Consider the following 25,780-nt stretch of genomic DNA (forward strand, 5'->3'; position numbering starts at 1 on the left):
TCAGGGTTTTCATTCTCTTTTTGCAAAGATACAGTATTACCTGAACAACCTCTGAGCATATATATATATATATATATATATATATATATATATATAAAATATATGTGTGTGCTTATATTTATAAACTTAGCAATCCTGCAAACTTTTGTTACTCATAGTAGCCCTTCCTGCTTTGTAACAGAGAAGAAAACTCCAACAAAGGGCAAAAATGCAGCCCCTCTCAACCAGAGGAACTAAACCACATCCATCTGTGGCTGGAGAGCATCCCACCAGCTCCAGCTGGCAGGCTTTAACTTGAGTGTAAATGCATCTTTTTACAGCATTTCTAGACAGTGGCCATTGCTAGACAAGGGCTGTGCTGGGACACGTGCCACCCTCCCCTGTGCCCAGCCCTTGGGGAGAGCACACCAAGGACAAGGAGCAGCCCTTTAACAGGTGGAAAGTGGTCCTCACTCTGCAGGTGGGCTGTGACTTTCTAACACAATTAAATACCTACAGGCAGAACTGGAGACAAGCAAAAAAGGCAAGGAGATGTCTTTCTGAGAGACATGGCCACAGTAACACAAACCAGCTGCCCAGAGCATGTTCCTGCATATTCAACAGTCACTGAGCAAGAAACCTCTCAGAGCAAATGTTTTGTTCCATCTGAGAGCTCCTCCCTGCCTTTCAGGAAAAACATTAACACAAACTGGTTGAGACAAAGTAGAGGCAGAGGTCCAAGGTGGCAGGCTGGGTGACAGAACACTTCTAGTGTTAGCTACGATAGCTATCATTATCATCAAAGTAGGAATCACAGTCTGAATCATTATCAATCATAAAGTTGTCTTCATCAAGGTCGTCATCATCATCATAGTCTTCCTGCCACTGTGGATCATACTCCTCATCTTCAACCTCCTTGTCACCTTCATCTGTGTTGGGGGAGTCACATAGGATGATACGTTTTTGCCTGTTGAGAAGGAGAGCATAAGAGCAGAGCCTCTGCTGTGAGCACAAGCCACCACCTAGCCCCACAACACCCCACTGTCATTGTCTCAGCATCTCCACCCTAAGAAACTCAAGGAAGTCCAGGTACAGTAACTTCCATAACTAAATCTGCCAGTGGTGGAGCTTTCTTGATCATAGCTGCATACAAGGAGAGGTTTTGCTGGTTTCCCTACACCACTATGTCACTTAAATTGCTACTTCAAACCACAAAACAGGATGCAAATAATCAGTGTCTGTCATTCACTCTTTTGTATGTCAGTGAACACAGGAGAAAACTCTGCTCACCTGCTTTTGTCTGTACTCACTCATCTCCCTGTTACCCCACTAGGAAAACTCACCCTGTACATGCAAGGGCTGAAGCAGGCACATTTGCAAGTTTCAACTTTCTCTGGACAGCATCTCCTGAAGTCTGGAGCCCAACATGGAAATCCTATTAGCAGGAAAGAGCAGCCAAAAGAGACAGAGAAACAGTATGTAATTTGGGGTGCAAACCCCTACCCTGCACACACACAATCCTGAGTCTATCCCCTCAGCTGTTTAGTTTGCCCACAGTCAAATCAGACCAGAGGAAGACAAGCCAGGAGCAGCCACGTAGCCTTCACCTGTGTGGAGTGCCAGAGAATTGCAAAGAGACGCTCCTTGATCTGCCGCACCAACTCCAAACCCACATGGAAGTGCTCTGTTTTCAGGAGCTGAAGAGAGGTGGCCAAATCCTGGTACTGCAGCAGGGTTTCCTCTGCAATTCAAGGCCAACAAAGTCATGCTGCAACCCACACTCTTGAGCAGAGACCAAGTCCTTGGCTCTGATTGTGAAGCCAGCCATAGATGCTTAGATCTCCTGTGCACATGCATCCCTCTTTCAGAACAGCACATGTTGCTTTTTACTGCATCAATCTCCACTGGCAGCCAAACTGCTCCAGTGGACTTCCTCAGAAATGACATCAAGAAGGCAAAAATGGACTGGGAGAAGTGAGGCCAGCTGGGTGTTGGTATATATGCTATTGCCCCACTACAGAGCTGCTGCTCTTTCACTACAGCTGGAAATGCTAGTCACAACTCCCAAGAGGCTACAGGACTTACCCAGAAGAATCTGCAGAGCATTAGTGAGCAGCTCCAGGCTCTGAGTTTGCTGTTCCACAATATCCATGCTCTCAGTATCCTGGTTATAATAGCTGTATACACAGGAGTAGGCCAGCACCTGGAAAAGTATAGATCATATTGTTAAGCACCCTCCTTCAGCTTCAGAGTGGGCAAGAAGGGAGCAGCAACAAACCCTTCCAGGCCTCATTATCAGTGGCCTCTGACCTGTGGCCATAGCCCAGTGACCCATTATGCCAAGTGACAGCAGTGCCAGGCAAAATAGAGCTACTGGTAGGATTGGAAATGAATGTGCAATTATTTTATATTGAAGTCTAAAAATAACTGACTGCTCCCACCTGCAAACCATTACAAGAACACAGACTATAAATGCTTAACAAGTGTAACTGACCAGTGGGCAGCATCAAACCCACCAGCACACAGGACTAGGCAACGCTGGCCAGCCCAGGCTGAACAAAAGTGGCAGTGAACTAAGAGAATGGAGCGCAAAGGGAAGCAGGCATGGTGCTTTACAGCACCAAGAGCCCACAACAAAGGCATTTCAACAAGTGGCAAACTCCAGTTATGAATTAATGACCCCTAAAGCCATATAGGCACCTAGACAAGAATGAGATCCTGTTTCCATTTAAACAAATGGACATTTTCATGACAGAAAATTCAGTATCAGCAGCAACAAGCAACAGTGACGTGTTTCCAAGAAAACTCAGGGTCTAACACAGCGAGAAGAAAAAATAGGGTCAGGCACCCTTGTCCCACATACCTCTCTCAAAATCAAGCCTACCTGCAAAACCAAGGTGTATATGCAAAGTCAGTACTGCAAAGACAATTCCCACCTCCTGCAATTGTTTCAGGACAGAGCAGGTATTACAGGCCTAAGGTGTCACAGGCTTACTGCACACACACATTGGCTGCGCTACAAATTCTTTTTAATGTGACTGTGAGGACATGCAGTAGGTAACTCACTACTTCCAAAATATCTACAGTTCATGAAATGAAGTTAGGAAAAGAAAATCATAACATGAGCATCAAGAGGAACTTCCTGACTTTAACACAGCATCAGGAGAGCTTTCAAAGTGCCCTCACTGAGGCATTTCTAATAGGAATGGACGAAATCCAGTGGATGAAAACCCTTAATACAGACTTGTGTTGATTCCATGGTGTCAGCTTGAACTGAGCTCCAAATCCTATGACCTGACTGTAAGGAACACTGCAAACAGAGCTCAACTCAGACTCAAAACAGGGAAGGGCAGACATGAGTTCTTCCCCTGTCCTGATGCTACTCCTCCCCCAAGCCTTCTCCATCTCCTCTTGTTCGGAAAAGAACAAGGTTGGTGTCTCCTCACTTTAAGAAAGGCATGAAACACACCAACAGAATTAAGTCTAAATCTCAGCAAGACTATATTATCCAGCCTCACCTTCCGTGCCTGTTCTAGCACTTTGCAGGCATCAAGAACAAAGGTCAAGTTCCTAATTTTTGGCATCTCTCTGATGGAAGAAATGCTGCTCCTCAGACTTGTGGCAAATTCCTGCAATAACCAGAGGAGGGAAAAAAGTCAGTGTCAAGCTCCACAAGATTGAAAAAACAGCACCTTCCACACAAATAATTGCTAAGCATTCTGAAGTGCCATCTCAGAAGATGCAGGCAGAGCATTTAATGCATCCATTAACATTAACATTATAACATTTCTACTCTGCCATCACGTCAACCTTTTACAGAACCTCAGCTCTGAGCAGGGCTCAGCCTTCAGTCACCATTGCTTCCAACTCCTACACCACTCTGAGCCCCTGAACACCACGAGTCAGGTGCTCAGTTTCCACAAAAGACTGATTAAAAGAAAACAGCCAAGGACTACTCCTTCATGTCAGAGCCAGGGCAAAATGATCATCCAGTGATCCCCACCTGGATGTGAAGCCTGCTTCTAAGCAGAGAAGACACTGACACAACAGCAAGTGCCCTTCTCACCAGGGCTGAGCAGCAGTCAGCATCTGCAAAGGAAGGAGGAGGCCTCACCCTTGCATGGTGATGAAAGGTGCATCTCTCGTTGTAATCCTGGAAACGCTTCTCCTGCCAAGCTGCTTTACTCACCTGAAAGGAAAGGTACAGGAACTTGTAGCAATTCCCCTCAAGTACCAGGGCTTCCTGGAAATGCCAGTATTACTAGCAAATTCACAAAGTGCAGAGTAAAGGGCCCAAGTGGAGATACCATCTCTGAGAGGCTACATGAGCCTCTGAACATGAGCATGAACCAAGGAGATACAGCAAACCACTCACCATAGCAGAGCAGTTGTAATAATCCTTGTGATTCGGCCTCCAGGGCTTGAGGCAGCGCCAGCAGAAGCCATGGTTACACTTTGCACATGTCATACTGCAGAAGGACAATGGGAATCAGTCCTGACAGCCACTTGTTGACAGACAGCTCCTGACAGCGCTCCTCTGCACCACAGCCAGGGACTATGCCACCCAGTCACAAACACAGCAGCAAACAAAATTTTGTACTTACTGCAGGCACCCCTCGTTTTTCTCTATCTGAGCCTGGCAGTTTGGGCAGTGCTTTGAAATGAGCTTAGCCAGATGTTTGCTTTGGGCTTCACTTGTCATTCCCTCATAGTATCCATCATCATCCACCCACCGAGACATGTGGCTGCAGCTGGCAGGATAATGGGCCTGAGAGAGAGGAAAAGACAATCCTGAGAGAGAGAGAAACAAAAGAAAACCAATCAAAAGCAGAAGGGTGTGTGCCAAACCTACAACAGTACAGCCTATGATACAGCTCAGCCTCACCTCTGGGAAGTTGCAGTTGAAGCAGGATATCCAGGAGCACTTGGAACAAGCTGCTCCATAACCAAGTCCATCCTTAAGGAGGATCTGATCACAGCCCTGAGGATTGGTGCACCATGTCAGGTTGGAGCAACACTCAACATAGCGTCTGAGTAAGGCTTTTTCATACTGTAATGAGAAACCAGGAAAGAGATTTAAGCCTGAGAAGCTGCAGAGTTAGGCTTTAAAAGCAGGGTCTGGTGCTCTGGGCTATCCATCTCACCAAACAGCTGCTCACAACAAAACAACTCAGTCAGTTTACCCTTTCATTCCCTTTGCACTCATTTTTCTATCTCCCCATGTCATATCTGGAAGCTGTTTAATTTCACAGAATTGCTGAGGTTGGAAGGAATTTTTGGAAATAAAATCTGGTCCAACCTCTCCACCTTAAAGCAGGATTGCTTGGGACTGTGAACAGTTAGATTTTGAATATACCCAAGCATACAGACTACAAACCTCTCTGCCCAAACTAGTCCCATGTTTCACTTAACACTGAAAAAAAAAAAAAAACAACACCGAACTTCAACAACCAGTTTTGTTGTTTAAATAGAATTCCAGCATTAGATCTTCATACAATAATCTAGTTATTTTGAGCTCAGGATTGGACCAGAGACCTCCACAGATTATTGCAACCCAAAATATTCTATGACTGTATGTATGTGTGACTCTGCATCAGACATTAACACTCCAGCTACACCACTTGCTGATCAAAAGGAAAACATAACATTTCAGTGACAGCATCAGAGCAACTTGTTAAAATCAGCTGCTATTTATGTCCATCTGAAATATTTCTTTTTATAAAAGAGTCAAAGCAAATAGGCTGCTAAATCCTGCTTTCAGACAGGTGTGACTATGGGATTTTCAAAGGCAGTAAGGACTAATTGTCCAGATATATGCACTAATCCTCCAAACACTTCCCATAAAAAGCAAGACAAAAGATACACCTGTCAAACAGAGCAGTGGAAAAGAGATTCTTCTGCCCAGCAATTAACAAAAAGAATATATTTTGTGACAGCTACTGCTTTGCCATTAGGTGCAGAGAGCATTCAGCCCTAAAAACTGAAAGAACAAAAATGTAGTTTCTGCTTTAGAACAAGCAGCTACTGCTGTAGCCTGATGATCAAGCACTAAGGTAAGCAGAGCTCAGAAAACCTGGTTTAGAGAAGCCTGTAGACTCAAACAGATTTGGAGTGAAGAATTAAGCCTGATGTGGTAATTCCTGCCATCATAACAAAAATCTGAACTGCTCAAAGCCAGAGACTGATGGAAGAAAAAGGACATGGAAGAAAAAGGGGTCATTGATGCAGCAGTAAAATGAAATTGCTCACATTTTAATTTGGCGTTGACTTTTATTTTAATTATTATTATTTCATTGCTCCCAGCACACTAAAGAATGGATATTTGTCATGAGCTGCTACCATGGCTCTCATGTAGTCCTGAAGTAATGATGTCCCTGAAATGCTGCTTGCTAGAGATATATTTAGAGGAAATACCACTGTGCTCTTTTGTTGATGTTATGCTTTCCTGAACAGCTGGTACAGAACAGCTCTGACCATATTCAGATACAACAGACAAAATCTGGCTGGCCATCATTATCACGCTGCCAATCTCAGTAACAGGAAGGGGAAAAGCAGCAACAAAATAATCTGATAGTGCTGACCAAAATGTAAGAAAAGAGCTTGGACACCCAGCAACCACGCCTCCTACTTCACCTTGGCTATAATCTCCTGGGAGGACACGATGGAGCAGATGAATGCTGTTGTTGGCTGAGCACGGCACTCGGATATGGGACAGGTGCAGCTGACAACCATGTTCTGCTCAATGCGAGTTGTGAGATACTCCCTCCAACAGGGCTGTCAAGGGCACAAGAGAAGAGATCACACCTAAACAGGGCTATGTGACCCTGCAAGCACTCCCCACCCAGCAGAGGGTGCATAAAACCACACAAATCATGGGTAAGAAACCCAAAGCACAAAAGTGGGAATAGACAAACCAGGAAGTGAAGGATCACAACAAAAAAGTGAGCTGAGAAAAGCTCTGAAAAATCCCCTGATAACACCTTCAGACAAAGAACAGCTGCTCCAAGTAGAGAGCAGGAATTCCCTCTCAAGTATCAGGAACCAAAGGTCCCAGGACCTTCACCTTGCAACAGTAGTGCATGCAGCAAAGGGTTGGTGGCTTCTCAGTGGGACACAGCTGATTCACACAGACTGGGCAGGGGGTTCCAGGGCTTGGAGGAGGCTGGACATCCTGCACTTGCAGCCCTGATGAGATGAGAAGGGCCTCACGGTTCTCCACGAAGCACTGGATCAGGAAATCCACATTCCACCGACAGTGCATGAGGAGGTGCTGAGCAACATCATTCGGTATGCTCAGAGTATCCTGGACTTGCTGTACTGTCTGGTTCATGAGCAGCTTGGCCTCCTCTGGACTGAGCGTGTGTCCCATTGGCACCTGCAGCATTGCCATGAGATATTCTTCTGCCCTGTCTGTGCCAGGATTCCGCCTGACATGAAGAAATGGGTCATGTTCACACAGGGTGGAGATGCACACCCCTCCACAACTGCTGACATGCACGCCTACCTATGCAGACTGTCTCTGCTTTCCTCCTCCAGAGACACCTGGGCTGGCCTGCACTGGAAAGTCATATGTGCTTGGCCACCAAGAGGTGTTGTGGATTCAGCAGAGATGTATTCCAAGACATGAGGCCTCCCCTCCTGGCGCTGGAGATAGCCCTGGTTCAGCAGGTGCGGGATACAGGACAGCACATCCACGCTGTGGCAGCAGAAGCTCAGGAACTGCACCCCTGGCCCCAGCTCGCCCTTCTGACAGGCATCGATCACCTAGGGCAGCAAGAGAGCCCCAGTACAGTGGCTGCAGCCCCCAAGCAGCCCCTGTGCCCCTCTGCAACACCCTCATACCCTGAACACCAGGTTGTCGATGTGCAGCTGCTTCTCCACCTTGAGGATGCGGGTGATGAGGCAGCACAGGATGTTCCTCTTCCTCTCCAGGGTGCTCACCTCGGCCCTCTCTGTGCGCAGGTACCTTTGCTGGGGCAGCAGTCTCAGCTGGCAGCCGGAGCTCTGGGCCAGGGCTGCCTGGTTCAGCTGCAGCACACCTGGAGCCAGTACTCAAGTCAGGCTCAGCCAAGACTCAAGCTGGGCCTGAAGGAGCCGCAGGACACACCTGTGTGCCTGGGGGACCCAAGCTGGGCTTCCTGCCACTGCCAGCACTCCTGCCCACCTCAGACCTGTCCCTGGCCCGAGCCCCAACTACCCACACTGACCCATGGCCTGTGCATGGCCCCGAACCCCACCCCACACATCATCCCCCAGCCCGACACTGACACACACATCTGTGCCTGAGCACCAACACATGGACACGGCCCCCTCACAGCCCTATGAGCTTGTGCACCCCCAAGCCCAGCACCCCTCGGGGTTCAGGCCAGCCCCTCCCCTGGCTACCCCAGCCCCACACTCACCTCCTGGAGTGCAGCTTCCCACCAGGATGCCCTGGCCCTGGGTCAGCGGTGTCAGCGCGTGGTGCACCAGGTCAGCAGGCAGCCCCGTAGCCTGCAGGAGGGCCTCCACAGCCACTTCCTGCAGCAGGGGTGGAAGGGCAATGGGCAAGACTCACTGGCCACAGGCCTCGCCTGACACTGGGCTCCTGTGCCCCAAACGCTGCTGGAGACCCCATCAGAAGGGAAGGGAGGACACAGCCCTGCCATGCTCCAGCCTCCATTCAGCCTCCATTGTTTCCCTGGCCCCACGGTGGCCCCAGCTCCTACCTGGGCACTGTTGAAGCACAGCAGGATGTACATCTGCAGCGTGGACACGTGCAGAATGCAGTCTCCAAACTGCAGCTCGGCATGGCCCAGCCACGTCCACTGCAGCCGACGGGGCTTCGTGCACTCCCAGCCCAGCTGGCTCTGGCCTGCCAAGTACAGGGACAGTGCCAGGGATAGGAACCAGCCCTGCCAGGCACTCCCAGGTCACCACCACTTGTGGCTGAGCTGCCCTGGGGGAGTCTGGGCACACCCCCAGCCACAGCACTCACTCTGCCGGCAGAAGTCAGCAAACTCATCCAGGGGGGAGCACAGCACGGCCGGGAAAAACCTCCCAGGGTCATCCATGTAACAGAGTGGGGAAACGGGCCAGCAGCGGGGGGACAGGGCCAGCACCTTCACCTCTGGCACATCTGCCACGGCAGCTGTTCCCAGCACCTGGACACAGGGGCACAACAGCTCAGGTCAGGCTCTGGAGTACCTGTGAGGAAATCCCCTCCAGCCTCCCCACACCACCCTCCCTCTCACCTCGTCCAGGCCCGTGTCCAGCTCCAGCAGCCGCTTATCCTGCTCCTGCAGCTGGAAGAGGCAGAACTGCCGCTGGAGCTCCTCCGACTGGGCCAAGTTGCTCAGCATATCCTGGGGAAAGCGGCTGGGGAAGCACAGCCCGATCTGCTCCACAATGCCTCCTTCCAGCCAAGATGGCCCTTGCGTCAGCAGCCGGTCCCCCAGGTAGTGCCTGCCATGGCCACCAGCTTCAGTCAGGGCTGGGCCTGAGCCCTGTGGCCATCAGCCACGTGCCAGGAGACAGCCCCAGCTCCGAGCCTGGCCTCACCCCACGGTACACGGGCCTGGTAGCACACATGTCCCCTCCCTGTCCCCAGCAGGGAATGTGATTCCACATACTGGCAGCAGCCACTCTATGAACCCGTAGAAGGAAAGCAGGAGCACCACTGGCACACCAGGCCAGGCTCCCCCAGCACACAAGGCCATGCTGCACCAGGCCCCTGGCTCTGGGGAGACACAGCAGCCTCACCTGTAGAAGTGTTCAAAGGTGTGGGCAAACTCCAGGCCACTGAAGACGACAAAGGGCTCCAAGAAGTGCTGCAGCCGCTCCAGAGGCCCCGTGCTGCCTGCAGCCCTGCGGAGCTCCTGGATCTGCACGTCAAGGTAGCGGGCAAACTGCTCACTCACCTGCAAGGGACAGGGCTGGCTGCAGACAGGCCTCACAAGGTGCCCACAGGGCCGAGCTGGGGCAATGTCCCTGCAGAGAGCAGACGGGAAACTCTGGCACTCCCAGGCAGAGGCTGAGGGTGCCCAGGCACCAGCCCAAGGCAGGAGTGTGCTTAGGGCCAGGCCCACGCTGGGGTGAGCACCACACACCTGAGCTGGGCACCATCCTGGGTGCCAGGGCAGGGCTCAGTGGCTCGGGGGGAACAGGACACCCCCAACCTAGAGCCTGCCCAAGTACTGTGGGCCAGGGCAGCTCCCCAGCCCACGCCCAGGCCACAGCACGAGGGCCGCGCTCCCTTGACTCACGTGCAGGGCAGTCAGGAAGGAGAGCTGCAACAAAGCCCCCGCAAAGCCCTGGCCCAGGGCCAGCACAAAGGCGGCCTGCTGCCCGAAGAGCTCCTCTGTGGCCCCGCGCAGGTGCTGGTACAGCTGGCAGTAGCGCTCCGCAAGGTCTGGCGCCTGCCCCACCGCCTCCAGGAACCGCTGCACCTGTGGGAGCGGCGCGAGGGCTGAGCCCGCAGCAGGACGAGCCCCTCGGAACAGCCCCAGCCCCACCCTGCCCTGCCAGCACCAACTGCCCGGGGCCCTGGGGTTCGGGGCCCTGGGGTTCAGGGCCCTGGGGCTGCCGCGGGGCTGCCAGGGTGGGGGCAAAGGTCTGAGGGCTGGGCAGGGGCTGTGGAGACACAGCACTATGGAGACACAGCAGCAGCCCAGCAGGAAACAACAGCTCGCCACTGGATCTGTCTCCTGGCCTGCAGCATCAGCCTGGGCACAGGGCCTGGCTGATATCCGAGCCATGCCAGGGTGGCAGGCGCAGCAGGGCTGTCCCCATGTCACTCCGGGCTCTGTGGAGGCCAGGTACAGCTCTGTGCCCTCTCCATGCTCCCAGGGCACTGCCAAATCTCACTCCCTGCTCCAACCACCCAGGGAAGGTCCCACACCCCTCCCAGTCCAAGCTCTACCTGCTGCTGCACCACGCCACGCCAGCACTGCAAGATTCCCCACAGGCCTCTCGACTTCTCCACCACCATCTTTGCAGTCCTGGGCAGCACCTGCTTGTTCTTCTTCTCCTTCCCACCTGCTAAGGGTCAACCTCAGGTTCAGTGTGCCTCCATGGGCAGGTTCCACACACTGACCCACCACAGCAGGGCTGAGGGGATGCTGGGGAGGCACGGCCACTGCCGGGGCATGACCACAAGCCTTCCCTGGCCCAGGAGCCTCTGTGCCACAGGACACTCCCCAGAGGAGCCCCATGGCCACAGCCTGGCACCGTGGAGCAGCCCCCGCCCAGCCCCACGGCAGGGCAGCCCCGGCTCACCAGCTGCTCTGCTCTCCTCTGGCTCGGGGCCGCCAGGGTCCACATGCACCAGGAGCTGGGTCAGGCGCCGCACGCAGGAACCAAAGGCAGCCCTGTGCCCCGTGGCACGGTGGGGCAGCTCCACGCTCTCCAGGTACTCACTCAGCAGCCAGGCCAGGGGACTGACACCATCAGTGTCTGCGGGGCCAAACACACTGAGCCAGGAGCCTCTGCCTGCGGCACAGCACGGGTGGGTCCTGGAGAGTGCAGGATACCTGGGCTGGTGATGCTCTCCACCAAGGGGTTCACCAGGGCTTCCCAAAACGTCCTGCCCAATGCCTGGGCTGCCTCGTCGTCAGGAAGGAAGCGGTTGGCAAAGCTCTGCTCATGCTGCAGCGCCCGGTTCAGTCTGCAACAGCAACAGCACATGGTACCAAGGGCTGCAGAACTCCCATGGGAAAGCAGAGCCCAGTGCTGGCTCCCTGCTCTGCCCCTGCCAAGGCACAATGGCTCGCTGGCCCCACTAGCCCCTAGCAGCCAGTGAGGGCCCCTTGCTGTCTCTGGGACCTGCCCCCAATGGCCCTTGAGGTCCTGGCTGCTCCTGCCCAACAGGGGCTGTGCAGTGCCTGTGGCCATGAAATCCTGCTGTGCCTGGCCAACCTCTGCCATGTCAGGATGTGCTGGCCCTGGTGAGAGACCAGCATCTCTGTCTGGGGGGTCAGCCCAGCTTAAGCCCAGGGCTTAAGGGCCAAGGCGGCCCTGGCCATCCAGGACCTGGTGGCCAGGAAGGAGCAAGGGCCTCTCCCATCCAGGTGGCACACCCAGCTGCTCCTTTCCCAACCCTGCAGGCTCCTCACAGGCTGCCAGCCACGTCCCCCTGGGGCCCTGGGACACCAGGGAATGCGATGGCACAGCCAGGACACAACTCACCTGCCAAAGAGCTGCAGCAGCTGCCCCCGGTCTCGGCAGATCTCCTGGCTCCAGGCATGAGCCCGAGCAGTGCAGGAGAGGAATGTCCGCCGGCACAGCTGCTCCTTGAAGATGGGCCAGAAAGTGGGCTTGGGACCCAGCACCTCGATGCCACGCACACGTGTGTCAATGCCACCCTGCGGGAGAGAGGGACCCTCAGCTCCTGGGGCACGGCCCCCATGCCCCACACTGCCGCCCCCAGGCCCAGCCCTGCTCCCCTACCTGCTGGCACCGCTTCACCCGGATCTGGATGACAGGCCAGAAGCGGGTCATGTTCTCCAGCAGGATCACTCTGCTGTCCGAGGGCAGGATGGTCACCTGCAGGGAGGCACTGAGCCCTCAGCATGACAGGAGCCCCAAGAGGCACCGCAGTGCAGCTCCTGCCATTCCCACCTCCCCGAGGGCACCTCCCAGGGCCTCACTGCAGGGCCAGACCTCCACGGGCCACGGCAAGGACCAGCCCGCCACTCCCGCAGGGACTCACCGCATTGAGCTCCGTCCTGATGGTGGCAGGGCTGTCCCCGCCCAGCACCACGACCCGGGACGGCATATAGCTGGAGTCCTCACTGGCCACCAGCATGCTCAGCTCCCTGCAGCACAGCAAACGCGGGGCTGCCTGGCTGTCCCCACCTCCCTGCGCTAGCCCCTGACAGCACTCTGCCCTGCCGGCCGTGTCCCGCTGCCCCCAGGGCGGGGCCGCTGTGGCAGGGCTGGCACAGATCCCCAGTGCCCTCTCCACACACAGCCCTCCCGGCCCAGCCCCACCTGATCACCACCCCACACTGCATGTGCACGGTGATGAAGTGCGAGCCGGTGCTGCCGTTCGACTCCCAGTAGGTCTTGGGGTTCCTGTCCACGAGCCTGCTGGCCTGGTGCGAGTTGGAAGAGACCTGCACCTTCTCCCAACACTTGTCCTCCTTCACCTCCATGCTGGAGCCTGTGGGCAGAGCACATGGAGCTTCCAGCCACCAAGCCTGGGGTCAGCTCCCCCTGCCTGCACTCACCCTGGCACAGGTTGTGCAGGAAGACATCAAAGAAGGGGATGCTGATGGGCTCGTGGCTCCGGCGGTGCTCCTCAATCTGTCCCAGGACCAGCTGAGGGATGGGGCAAGGCTCTTACCAGAGGCCCCATGTCCTCCTCCCCTCAGAGAGCACAGGGCTGTGCCAGCCAGAGAGCACAAGGCCATCCCTCAGCAGCAGGGACAGCCTGATGGCCCCACAGCCAAATGTCCAGTGCAGCCGTGCCTCCCCAGGCCCACCTGGATGCAGCCAGCCAAGATGCTGCTCGTCAGCTTCTTGTAGAGGCTGGCGTACTTCTCACACTCCATCACCAGGTCCAGCAGGGCCGGCGCCAGCGACGGCACCGTGCTGTGCTTTTCCAGGGCTTTGGACACAGCCTCGTGGGTGCCCACGTGGCACATCACCACCACACAGTCCTTACTGGCGCTGGCCAGGCGGTGCAGGAAACCAACAACCTCCTGCAGCACCTACTGAGATGCAGACGTGAGCAGACAGGCACTGCTGGCAACTCCCCACCCTCCCCAGCAGCCAGAGCTGCAGCTCCATTCCCCTCATCCCAACCCCACCAGCACCCACCAGAGCCCGGCAGAGCACAGCCACACTGGGCAGGTGGCCACCAGGACACGGACACAGCCAGGACAGCCGCTCCCCACCTCTGCCAGCGCCTCGGACACCAGGCCAGGCTTCACCAGCAGGGCCCTGCTTGCCCAGCGCCCAGCCCGGCTGAGGCACGGCCAGCACAGCCACCCCTGCCTGCCCGGTGCCCCGGGGCCCCCTCACCTCCCAGCTGCTGCTGTGGGTGCTCAGCAAGGACACACAGGGCTCCACACTCTCATGCCAGGGCAGCACATCCTCCTGGTAACTGTCCAGGAATTTGTTCAGGATCCTGGGTGATGGAGGGGGCCTGCTCAAGCTGGGGCACAGGGATAGCAGTGCTACAGGCAGCCCTGCTTCCCTGCCCCACCTGGAAGGCACCTGTCAGGGCCTGGGAACCAAGGCTCCCCTGGCACCTTGCACACCTCACCAGCACCCAGCCATGTCCTCTGCCGCCCTTGCACATCCCCACCAGCACCCACAAACATGCGCTGGGTGTCCCCAACATGACCACCAGCAACCCACACACCTGCTGAGGGGGTCCCAGACTCCCCCAGTCGCCCTGCACACACCTGAGGATGCTCAGGCACACAGCCTTCTCTGTCCCCAGCAGCTCCAAGCTGTGTAGCAACAGCTGGAAGCAGCTTTGGTCCTGCAGCAGCTGGGCCACCTGGCCAGAGGGAATGGGGCTCTGGCTGCAGAGCTGCCGCTCCAGGGCTACCACCACCTCCTTGGACAAGATGCCATCGTCCAGGCCACCCAGCAGCATCTGCACTCCCTTCGGGTCTAATAGGACCTCTGTGCCTGCCGTGACAAGGACACGTGAGCCCAGCTGGCCCCCAGGCAGCGGCAGCAGCCCCTCAGGGTGCTCTGCCCTGTCAGGCCAGGCAGTTCTGCCGTGGCACCCGCGGGGCCGTGGCACAGGCAGCGTGCGCAGCACGGTACCTGCAGCCTGCGGGCCCAGGGGCAGCCGGTGCTCTGCCAGGCGATTGATGGCGCTGAGGGCCAGCACTGCCTGGGGGCAGCCGCTGCTCTGCCCGGCCCTCCAGCAGCTCTGCAGCACCGCCAGGAGACCGCAGCTTGCCAGCTGCTCCGCCAGGCCCCGGTGCCCGTCCATCAGCATGTTCACCACCAGCAGCCCGTTCTGCACCCCTGAGGAGCCCCTGCAGGGACACAGCCGTGACCCTCTCCTCCCCTCCACCCACCTGTCCATCCCTCCCCATGCACATTTCCCCCAGCCTCAGCCGCTCCCCATGATCTGCCCCTACCCTGGGACGCTCTGCATGGTGCTCAGGGCAGCAGGGATGCTGCTCAGCAGGCTGGCAGAGCGCTCGCTGGAGGCAGAGCCGATGCTGGCAAAGATCTCCCGCAGCATCTGCGCATCGCCGTGGTTCCAGGGCAAGCACTTCCCGCTGGCACCTCCCGGCTCCCCGTCCGCAGCTCCCACCAGCACCTTCAGGGCCTGCGGGGACAAGAGCAGCGTGCAGGGCAGCGGCCCCTCCGCCGCCCCCAGGGCAGCCCTGCCCACCCACGGCCCCCCGGGCACTCACCGCCAGCCCGGCCTGCTGCACCAGGGCAGAGCAGCCGTGCTGCTGCATGCAGCCCAGCACCGCCCGCACGCCACCCTCCGTGGCGAAGGGCACTCGCCACTCGTAGCGGGCCAGCAGCACGGCCAGCAGCCGCAGCGTCACCGCCACCAGCGCCTTCTCTGCCACCTCTGCGCTCAGCAGCTCCACTGCCACCTGCACCAGCTTCTCCCTGCATGGGACAGGACACCTCAGCATGGCCTCCTGCCACGGCCGCTGCCACGCCAGCACCTTGGGCCCCACCGGCCACCTCCTCCCTGCCCACCCTGCAGCTGGACAGCCCCGTGAATGAGCCTGCCTGGGACAAAGGGACACAAAATCCTCTCCTCTGGCACATAGCACCCTTCACACTCCCACTGCCACTTCCCGCTCTCCCAGCTCAGCACTGTCCCCCACCCTGCCCACAGGGCCCTCCCCAGGCAGCAGAAGGGGTGGGCAGCACCCCAGCACTCACCCAGCACTCCCTGTGCCCAGCCCGCCCTGGGCTGTGCTGACTTGCTGCTCCGACTTGGGCTCCTCCTCAAGGATCTTCAGGATGTGCTTGAGCCCAGCTAAGCGCAGCCCCACGGCTGAGCTGCTGCTCTGGATCACGCCCAGCACAGCTGCAACCTTGGCCAGCGAGCCGCTCTCACTCAGCCCCTCGCAGCTGCCCAGCACTGGCCGGAGGGACGGAGCCATCAGGGCAGCGCTGACACCTCCAGCAGCTCCTGGGGTAGACACACACCCCCAGAGCCAGCACCCACAGGCACCCCCACTTCAGGCAACCCCTGCCTGCACGGCCCCCATGCCCTGCCCAGAGCCCTCCCCTGGGGAGGCAGCAGTGCTGCTGCCAGCACCGCACCTGTGCCCCAGCGTGTGGCAGGACATTACCCTGGCTCTGCTCCTCCGTCACCTCCGGCAAGAACAGCCCTTCCCTCTCCAAGAGCTCGCTGAACAGCTGGGAATCCAACTTCAGTGCCACGCCGCGGGCTTGGGGCGGCCCTGGCGCTGCACACAGGTCTCCCTCCGCTGCCTTGGCCATGGGGCCTTCGGGGCCGCTGCTCCTGTGGCCGTCACCCTCTGAGGACGCCGCCGGGCTCCCTCCACCATCCTGCTCTGCCCCCCTCCCGAGGAAGTGTCTGGCGTAGACGCAGGAGTCACGCAGGTCACGCAGAGAGCTGCCCTGGCATCGCTTCTCCAGGACCTGTAGCACCTTCTGGGCCAGCTTCACAGGTATCGACAGCTGCACCAGGCCTTCTTCATCCACCTCTGACTGCCACACCCATGGGGGCAAGTTAATCTCGGGCTCGCCCCGCGCCCCTCCTGGAGGCCACTGGCACAAAGCACACAAAGGCTGCACTGCCGCAGGTGCCCAGGGCCACTCCCCACCGCCACCCTCTCCTGGCTGTCCCCAGCCCAGCTCTCACCACCCCACACCTCCCACCCATGCTCACCACCCAAGTACAACCGGCAGAATGACTCCCACGGCCCTGCCTCACCTGCCCAAAGCCTGCTGGACAGTCACTTCCAGTCAGGAGACCCTGCCTTTCCTCTCACCTCCACGCCCTGCTCTGCTGGGCCAAGCTCTCCACGCTTTTGCCGTCCCCCACTCACCCTCCCATTTCTGCCCTGTTCAGACTGCCCCTGCACAGCTCACACTTGCCATCTCCTCTGGGGCTGGTCCTTTCCCTAATGCTCCCTTTGTCTCTCCCTCCGTTCCATTTCCCTGCTGCAGGCACTGGGTCCTACCTGCTCTCCCTGGTGCTGCTGAATGAGACAGCTGATCTCTTCCTGCTCCTGTGCTTCCAGCTTCCTCACAAAGAAGAGCAGCTCCCACCATTCCGTACGGCTCAGTGTCTCTGCAGCTTTGGGCAGCCCCTGCCCCAGGTAAGGCAGGCAATACAGCCCCCCCAAGGGCTTGCACAGGAATGGCTGTGGAACTGCAGGGGAGTACAGCAAGGAAGGGCACTGTCAGCTCTGCCAAATCCCCCATCCTCTGCTGCACACCTCACATTTCAACTCATATTCTGTGTGGGATATGATGCCTAGAAAGAGTTATACACAGAAGTGAAACAGAGCTCCTGCTTCTCCAAAATAAAAAAAAACGTGAAAAGCAGAAATAAAAGTCAGTTTGTTATAAGTTAGCCACTGCACACCAACATGAAGTTAAGCCTTTAACTACAAGAGGTAGAAGCCATTTATGAAACCATCTTTTCAACTGGCAATAAGAGTATTTTCTGATCTCAATAACATTTTCTCATGCAGCCGGTAAATCCAAACCACTCTACACAAAAGATATTCTAGGAGATCACACCTGTGATAAAAGAGTTACTTTACTAAGTTTCCCTGGCTAGAATCATGTCAGATGCTGAGCAAGAAAGGGGTATCTGAAGTCTGGATTCTGCTTTTTATTTTCTCCCAGTACAAGCCGATGTTAAATGATTCTCAGAGATGCTGCAGATGTCTTATGAAAACAGTTCTTTAATATTTTAACATCTCATTAAAAGCTTAATAGTATGAAGTTAAACAAATTGTTGCTCTATTAATGGTTTTAAAAAACCTTTTCACTTACTTAAGGGGACTTGAGTGTCCCCAAAGAGCTTCACCTCAGAGAAATTCTAAGTTCATGTTTTGGCAGTTTGGTAGGTTAATTAAAATATAAAGTTTTGACAGTTACAGTTTAAAACAAATTTATACTTTTTCTATCATCACTTTTATTATACATCTTCACAGAAGTCTAGGGTTCAAAAATACTCCATTCAATCACAAGCTATGCAAACCCTTAACTTGTTTTACATGATCACACAAATAGTGCTTTCTAAACCCAGCCTGCTACTTGCTATGTGTTTGGCTATATAAAGGGCACCACTCCTATTCCATAGGATAATCAGAAAGAAAGAGATTACATACATATGCATCACAATCTCACCTGTGTCTAGATTAAAGCACTTTCTCACACTAAATTCCTTTTCCTGAGCAGCAGGATCTTCCCACTGGTCCCCAAAGCCAACAATCTCCAGTATGTGCCAACGCATCCAGTAGGTCCGACCGGTTGACTCCCTGAAAACCTGTGGGTGAAACAAATCCAGATGATCAGATTTGCTCACTTGTTCAATCCTCTTGCTACATTTGTCCTCCCATTTCCAAAATGCCTGGGGACAGGAAACACTGCTCAAGTAGAAGACCACACAATTTGTGTACACATTTCAGCACACACATTGTCCAGTTTTGAGACATAACATCTTAACTAACTTTTGCCTGGGTCACACCTGGATCTTTATTTTTAAAAAACCACTAACTTTGCCTGCAGCCAGTACAGATCTCACTTAGTACAGCAGCAGCATGAGTGCATCCAGTTAATCACACTTATTTCAAAAGTGCCTTGGGAAAAGCAAAGGAAGAACATAAAAAACACTACTACAAGGCAGATAAGCTGTATATAAAGTACCTCAAGGCACTCTTATAACCTTGGTCATTCATCAACCCTCTCAAACAGGTTTTGGGCTCTTGACAAGCATGTCTCAAAGGCAGCAAGTGTTTCCTCTGCTTTGTCCAAATCGCCTCTCAAAAATCTAAAGGATTTTTTATGGTTTCCCATACAATAATGTTACATTTGACCTTCTGAGCAGAGCCCAGCAACAGCAAGTACAACATATCAGTAACTTTAATAAAAAACAGCAGAAAAACATATGGTTTGCCTGTTTCACTGAGCTCTCTCGGAGCTACACCAGTGCTGCTATGAACCCATTGTGCTGGACAGATGAGATGCTGACAGACTTTGATAAAGCACCTGTACAGAAGGAAGTTGAGTTAAACTACACACGACATCAAATTGTCTTTAATGTATCTCTCACCTAAACTAGTTATTCACTAAATGCCATCTCAAAGGAGTCATGGCAAGATATGTCTGCAGGACCAGGCACAACAGTGAAATTATTTATTTGGAGAGGCAAGGAAAGCAACAGAAATTAGACCAACAAAGGAAAGATGAGATAAGAGACAGACTCATGATGGACTGGCCCAATTGCCATTCAGATCAGGTTTGGTCAATAGTGTGAGCCTTACAAATAACTGAAAATAAGCCTGGATGGAGCAACTGCAAATTCATTCAACCTAATTAAACAGAAAAATAAACAGAAGAGCAAACCCAAGGGACCAACAGCACAAAGGGAGTGGAAGCTAACAGTACACTTTAGCTCAACATTGAAGTGAAAACCCTTTGAAATTTATGTCACTGGCAACAGGAGAAAAATATGAAAGGATCTTGGTGCTCTTTCCAAGTGCCCAGTTCATTAAGAGTAAAAGCAAGTACAAGTTTCTAAGAAAAAGAAATCACAGTCTTATGAAAACACAGATATTACAGACCAAGAAGAATAAGGACAAAGAGAGATTCAGTATGAAATACATTTCCTTTACAATTTATCTTTATGGAGTGGGTTATAAAAGAGGCTTATAAACCACTTAAATTTTAAACTTTATTTTTTAAATAAAAATAAGATGCAAAGCAGTTATTCAGCTGAGGAGGCCTGAATAGAAACATCACCAATGCATGGACTAGAACTAGAGAAGCCTTTTAACTGAGGTATATGAAAGACAGGGAGGTGATTCCAGAAAACCAGGGTAGAGTCTTGCTCAGCCAACCTACTGGCCATCTATGATGGAGTGACTATATCAGTGGCAAAGGGAAGACTTATGGCTGTCACCATTCTGGACTTCTGTAAGGCCTTTGACAGCAATCCCACAACATCCCTCTCTTCAGACTGGAGAGATATGGATTCAACAGATGGACTATGCAGTTGATGAGGAATTGGTTGAATGGTCATATCCAGCAGTCAACAGCTCAACGTCCAGCTGGAGATCAGTGACAAGAGGTGTCCCTCAGGGATGTGTACGGGGACCAATATCATTTGATATCTTCATCAGTGACAACAGTGAGATTGACTGCACTCAGCTGAAAACACCAAGATGAGCAGTGGAGTTGGCATGCCTGAGGGATGGGATGGCACCCAAAGGGACCTGGATGAACTTGAGAAGTGGGAACCTCAGGAGGTTCAACAAGGCCAAGTGCAAGGTCCTGACCCTGGGTTGTGGCAAACCCCAGTACCAATCCAGGCTGGAGGACAAATGGATTGAAAGCAGCCTTATGAAAGACTCAGCAGAACTGGCAAATGAAATGCTGGAAATGACCTGGCAATGTGCACTCGGAGACCAAAGATCCAACCATATCCTGGGCTGCACCAGAAGCACGGTGGCCAGCAGGTGAAGGGAGGTGATTCTGCCCTCCCTGCTCTGGTGAGACTCCACCTGGAGAACCTGCATCCAGCTCTGAAGACTTCAGTACAAGGCATGGACCTGTTGGAGCAAGTCCAGAGAAGGCTACAAAAAGAGTAAGAGGGATGGAACACCTCTGCTATGAGGAAGTGCTGAGAGAGTTGGGGTTGTTTAGCCTGGAGAAGAGAAGGCTCCAGAGAATCTTACAGTTACTTTTCAATACTTAGAGGAGGCTTGCAAGAAAGATGGGGACAGGCTTTTTAGTAGGGCCTGTTTAGAGGCTAAGAAATCTTACCAGCAAAACCCATCCAAAACCAACTAGCCTTCCATGCAACTCATCCCACCAGCTCTGAAAGATACTTTGCTAGGACAGATGCAGTGATACCCATTATGCCACACCTATTCTCCAACTTCCTGCACATAAAAGCATCATTAGGAATTCATCAGTCACCCCAGTCACTCCCCTCTGCCATTCCAGCCAGAACAAGTCTCTTCATGACCTACCTGTACTGTGTGCATGTTATTGGTGCTCTGGAGAAACTCTCCTTCCTCCCCAGCTCTGACGTCACCACAGTCCTCCAGCAAGCGCACCCGCATACCACGCACCAGGTTTGCCTTCAAGTACTCCACGTAGTCACGGCTGTCTGCAAAGTCTGATGCAGTCAGGAAGGTGCAGCCCTGCTTTTTCTGAGGACCAGGATTTGAAGGCAACACAGGCTTTTGGGCAGCAGCACTGGCTGGAGTCTTGTGCTGGAAGATGGAGCGGGCAGGGCGAGGCTGCAGGTCCCACTGGGACAGCGGCTCTGCCTTGCGGCTGCGGCTCCAGCCCATCGCGTGCAGCAGCTCCGAGATGAGGTTTGCCATGGCCATGCTGAACTCAAACTCCTGCTTCACATGGCTCCTCTCCTCAGGGACACGGCGGGGCACAGCCTCTCCCTGCTCCAAGCCACTGCTCAGCTTGTCCAGGAGAGAAGTCACACACAGGTAGCGCTTCACCAGGACAAACAGCTGCTTCCCAGGGATCTGCAACAAGCACAGCTCTCACACTCAGCCTGCAGAGCACCTCCAGCCCCCAGCTCTCTCTGAGCCACCAGCTCATTCCCAGGCAGGCTCCTGTGAGAGCTCTGGACCAGCAGGCAGCAGCAGAGACCTCTCAGCCCAGCCTCCCCTCCCTGCTGGCAGACCAGGCTCTCCAGGTGCCTCTGCACACCCCCAGCCTCTCACCAGGTCCTGAGCCGGCTCTCCCCACAGCCAGTCCTGCTCACTTGCCCCCTTCAACTCCCCTCTTGTCCCAGACAAGGGTGCCAGCCCTGTCCCTCATTCCTAGCCCTCCTGGCACCTCCTGCCCCACAGGCCAGGGCTGGTGGTGAGTCTGTCACTACCTGCGGGAGGTGAATCCCCTCGAAGGACATGCAGTGCTCTGCAGAGGACATGATCTCAGCAAACAGCTCCAGCAAAGTGCAGCGACTGTCAAAGTCCATGTGCTGCTCGATGCCATCCTGCTGGCTCAGGGACAGCAGGACATGGGCCCAGCTCCCTGCAACAACAACAACTCTTCAGGCCCCAGAAAGACAACCCTCACCCCACCCTCCCTGCAAGAGACAGAGCTGCAAGGAAGGAACAGCTTTGCTGTCACTTGGTCCATCTTCTGTCCCTTCTTCTGGAGTGGCAACATTTTGCTTAATTTCTACCCCTAACTCTGCAAGATTCCCACAAAGCAGCAACCCCAAATAACTGACTCCAGAACAGGGTCCCAGGGAAGAAAAGAAGTCAAGTTTTAACTCAAGTTTTAGCCCCACATCTGCCCCACTTCAGAGCTGCATGAACTCAGGCACTAGGACAGGGAAAGCCAGATCGCCTGTGGGATACCCCACAACTAGCAACCTTCCAGCTGCACCCAAATCTCATCAAGCACTTCCAAGTCATGGCAACCCCTCTTAAATGTGAACTAGCCTCTATCCAGGGCCTTAGGAAAACCTCCATGATAAGAATAGGTCAGAGACTTCCCAACTGATAGCTCAGAGCAGAGTGACCTCACACTGCCAATCTCCTTGGCCTAAGTCTGCCTAACAGCTAATCAGCATCCCAGCTCAGAAACCTGGCAAGAGTTTCTAACTCCAAAAACAGTCCAGACAAGTGCAACCAAGGAAGTGTGGAAGATCCACACTGATTCTTCCCCTTTTGCCAAGAAGCCCCGAGACATGCTGCTTCCCAGGCATCTCACCCCTCCCAAAGGCCCAGAAGCACCTCCTCAGTGGCACCGAGCAGGAGCAGCCCCCACCTGCATCGTGCACGCCCAGGGTGCGCAGCATCTGACCGGCACCGCGGCGGATCTGCTTCTCCTTGTGGCACAGCATCACCGTCAGCAGCTCCAGGGCTCCTGTCTCTCTGAAGGCACCCGCCAGGGAGCCAATGCTGGCGTAGGCGCCCAGCACGTGCACCGTGCTCAGGATGGAGCCCTCGGACGTCCCGGCCTCAGCCACCTGGCGCCCGGCTCGCTGCACCAGGCTCCTGACGTCAGCCTTCATCTCCAGCAGCGAGGCTTCGTCCAGCCAGGCTTTGTCCGACGGGCCGGGCGCCTTCTCCTCTTCTAGCTGCGGCCCCTCCGGCCTCCTCTGGCCCAGCAGCGCCGGGCAGCTGGCACACACCTCCTCTGCAGACATCCACATGGAGATGCTCTCTGCCTTGGCCTCTGCACAGCAGGCACTGCTGCCTCCCGCTGCTCTCTCTTCTGAGCTGACGATGCTCCACAGGACCAGGTATTCCGGCTGGCCGGCACGGCCTTGGCGCTGCCGGAGCAGCTCCTTTGGGTAGGCCTGCAGCTTGGGCCCCAGCTGCACAAGCAGGGTGTCATTGTGCTTCTCATTCACCATGGCAGCAGATGTGACTGCAGGGACACAGGGGAAGCAGGGTCAGGCTTTTTTGCATGCTGGGGAAAGTGTGAGCCAGCACTGACAGTAGAAGTGGTTGAGGCACCGCAGCTTTTGATCCTGAAACCCTGCACCCAGGATAAACTCACTTTGCAGAGGCTCACATTCCCCTTCCAAGAAAATAAGACAGTTTTTTATGAACAAAACTGGTCCCAAGCATTGCTGGCATGCACAGGAGATTCTCCTCAAAAAAGAAACTAAATCAAAACATAAAGGTAAAACAGATCCTTTCATAAGACAGCAAATAATGATGGGAGATTTCAGTCCTGTTCACATCCCTGCCACTTTCTTCAACATGACCTCACAAGTGACTGCTTTTGCACTTCTGCCTTCTCTCTTCCTATTTATCATTTGCAATTGTTTAGACTGTGAGTTTACCCAGAGCTCACAGTACTCTTACCATGCAAAGAGACCTTCATATCACCAGGCCTTGAAGTAAATAATGAGCAGTTTCTCAGATCTGGTTCATACACATCAAATAGGTTCACTACATGAAAGTCTCTCAGTATTTCCCCCTTGGACTCTTCTCAGAAGTCTTTGCCTTCACAGCGTTTCATCAATGAACAAATTCCACAGAACTAAAAGATTTCTCCTCCCTGTTGCCTGACTGTTCTGCATCTTGGGACTACAAATAAGACACAGTCCTTCTCTGCTTTTATCCATGCAAAGAGCAGCACGGAAATAATTTGCTGACCAAGACTGAGTGCCAGCAATCAGCAAGCCAGCTGCACACAAAACCACCATGGATTGAGCTCACAAAGAATTCCAGATCAGGCTGACAGGAAGGATCTCAGAGGAGCTCATCAGGTGGCAGTGGGAAACATCCTACCTCTGACACACACTGCAAGATAAGCAGTGAAGCAAGATACCAAAGAAACTGTTTTGGTTAAACCGGGTTTCATGGAGAAAGCATGTTTAACCAAAGAAGATACAAACCATCAAAGACTGTGACAGGCACATTAAAAATATTTTCCAGATGCAGAGAGAAGCAGCCTGAACTCCCAAGACATTCATACTTACCTTCGATTGCACTGCCTTCCTCGGAATTTGCAGCATGCCAGATGGGAATCTTCTTGCAGTCTCTGTAATAAAGAGACCTGTGCTTTGTAACAGTGTTTAGACGCCAAACCACAAGCAAAAGAACTGTTTTCCTTAAATGAGCTTGTACAGCGCGAACACACACAGCGGACAGCTCGCACCGACGTGCCTCGGTCCTGGCACCGCAGAACACACGGGTTTTCCTCCGGGCCGTTCCGGATACCCCGGCGAGCCGCGCCCCTCTACCGGGCCCTTCGCTCACCGCTGTCCCGCTGCCCCCGGAGCCACGGCGAACCGGGCAGGGTAAGGCCGGGCCCAGCCCCGGCACGCAGGAAGCCAACTCACCCCTGAGGCGGGAAGAAGGAAGCGGCCCTTGAGGTGCCGACCCTGCCCACGCCCCCGGAGCAGCCCGGGCGGAGGCGCGGAGCGGCCCCGCCGCCACCGGGAGGCGGCGGAAACAGCGCGCCGCTTCCGTAGCCGCTACGGAAGGCGGCGAGGGACATGGGAGTGGCAGGAGCTGCGTGCCATTTCCGTACCCGCTACGGGAGGTGGCGAGGGATATGTGAGTGGCAGGAGCTGCGCGTTCCGCGCCCGCGTGCCGCAGTGTCCCCGCCGTGTCCCCGCCGTCCCTCAGAATCCCAGGACGGGTCAGCTTGGAAGAGACCCCCGTTGCTCATCTGGTCCAACCTCCCTGCTCAAGCAGGGTCATGGCAGAGCACATGGCACAGGGTGGTGTCCAAATGGTTCTTGAATGTCCTCAGCAAGGGAGACTCCACAACTTCTCTGGGTAATCTGTCCCAGTGCTCGGGCACTGCACAGGGAACAAGTTCTTCCTCATGTTCAGGTGGACTTTCTGAGCCTTTCTGCTTTCTGAGCACGGGTTCCTGCCCGTGTCCTGTTGTGCCATTGTCCGGCACTGCCGAGCAGAGCCTGGCCTGTGCTCTGGCCCTCCCTGCAGACACTGACAGACATTTATGAGGTTCCCTCTCAGTATCTCTTCTCCAGGATGAGCAGGCCCAGCTCCCTCAGCCTCTCCTCAGAACTGAGGTGCTCCAGTCCCTTCATCATCTTTGTCACCCTCTGGTGGACCCACTCCAGGAGCTCCTTGGCTCTCTTGTACTGAGGATCCCAGAACTGGACACAGCACTCCAGACTGGCCTCACCAGGGCTGAGCAGAGG

General features: G+C 54.5%; 1 protein-coding gene across 3 annotated transcripts; it reads right to left on the reverse strand.

The window, feature by feature from the left end:
- Nucleotides 1-88: 88 nt before the first annotated feature.
- LOC306797960 (cullin-9-like) lies at nt 89-25,119 on the reverse strand. 3 transcript variants are annotated; one of them, XM_079297659.1, is made up of 42 exons: nt 24,947-25,119; nt 24,584-24,645; nt 22,915-23,520; nt 22,016-22,170; nt 21,138-21,656; nt 18,292-18,430; nt 17,112-17,302; nt 16,254-16,695; nt 15,838-16,039; nt 15,348-15,555; nt 15,066-15,259; nt 14,743-14,960; nt 14,370-14,601; nt 13,984-14,089; nt 13,443-13,670; nt 13,188-13,278; nt 12,949-13,120; nt 12,668-12,773; nt 12,406-12,501; nt 12,145-12,320; nt 11,490-11,623; nt 11,236-11,412; nt 10,880-10,995; nt 10,224-10,406; nt 9,721-9,878; nt 9,213-9,423; nt 8,957-9,122; nt 8,688-8,833; nt 8,382-8,499; nt 7,822-8,018; nt 7,484-7,743; nt 7,043-7,406; nt 6,613-6,753; nt 4,865-5,029; nt 4,584-4,747; nt 4,355-4,448; nt 4,094-4,168; nt 3,498-3,608; nt 2,065-2,182; nt 1,587-1,720; nt 1,323-1,414; nt 89-946 (listed from the first exon to the last, which is right to left on the reverse strand). In XM_079297659.1, exons 1-42 carry the CDS (start codon nt 25,102-25,104, stop codon nt 754-756), a joined length of 7,818 nt encoding a protein of 2,605 aa, XP_079153785.1. In that variant the 5' UTR covers nt 25,105-25,119; the 3' UTR covers nt 89-753. The 3 variants fall into 3 exon arrangements, with proteins under 3 accessions (XP_079153785.1, XP_079153787.1, XP_079153786.1); XM_079297661.1 differs by having other exon boundaries at nt 14,370-14,960; nt 24,864-25,080; XM_079297660.1 differs by having other exon boundaries at nt 14,370-14,960; nt 24,745-25,080.
- Between the last annotated feature and the right edge of the window lie 661 nt (nt 25,120-25,780).

This window comes from Erithacus rubecula, assembly GCF_903797595.1.
Source record: "Erithacus rubecula genome assembly, chromosome: 2".
Taxonomy (NCBI): Eukaryota; Metazoa; Chordata; class Aves; order Passeriformes; family Muscicapidae; genus Erithacus; species Erithacus rubecula.

Coding starts and splice junctions, on each gene's coding strand:
- LOC306797960 (XM_079297659.1), bottom strand. CDS start 25,104: ATGTCCCTCGCCGCCTTCCGTAGCGGCTACGGAAGCGGCGCGCTGTTT. Junction 8,019..8,381: donor GGGAAGCTGCACTCCAGGAG/GTGAGTGTGGGG, acceptor TACTGGCTCCAG/GTGTGCTGCAGCTGAACCAG. Junction 7,407..7,483: donor AGCAGAGACAGTCTGCATAG/GTAGGCGTGCAT, acceptor TCTTCATGTCAG/GCGGAATCCTGGCACAGACA.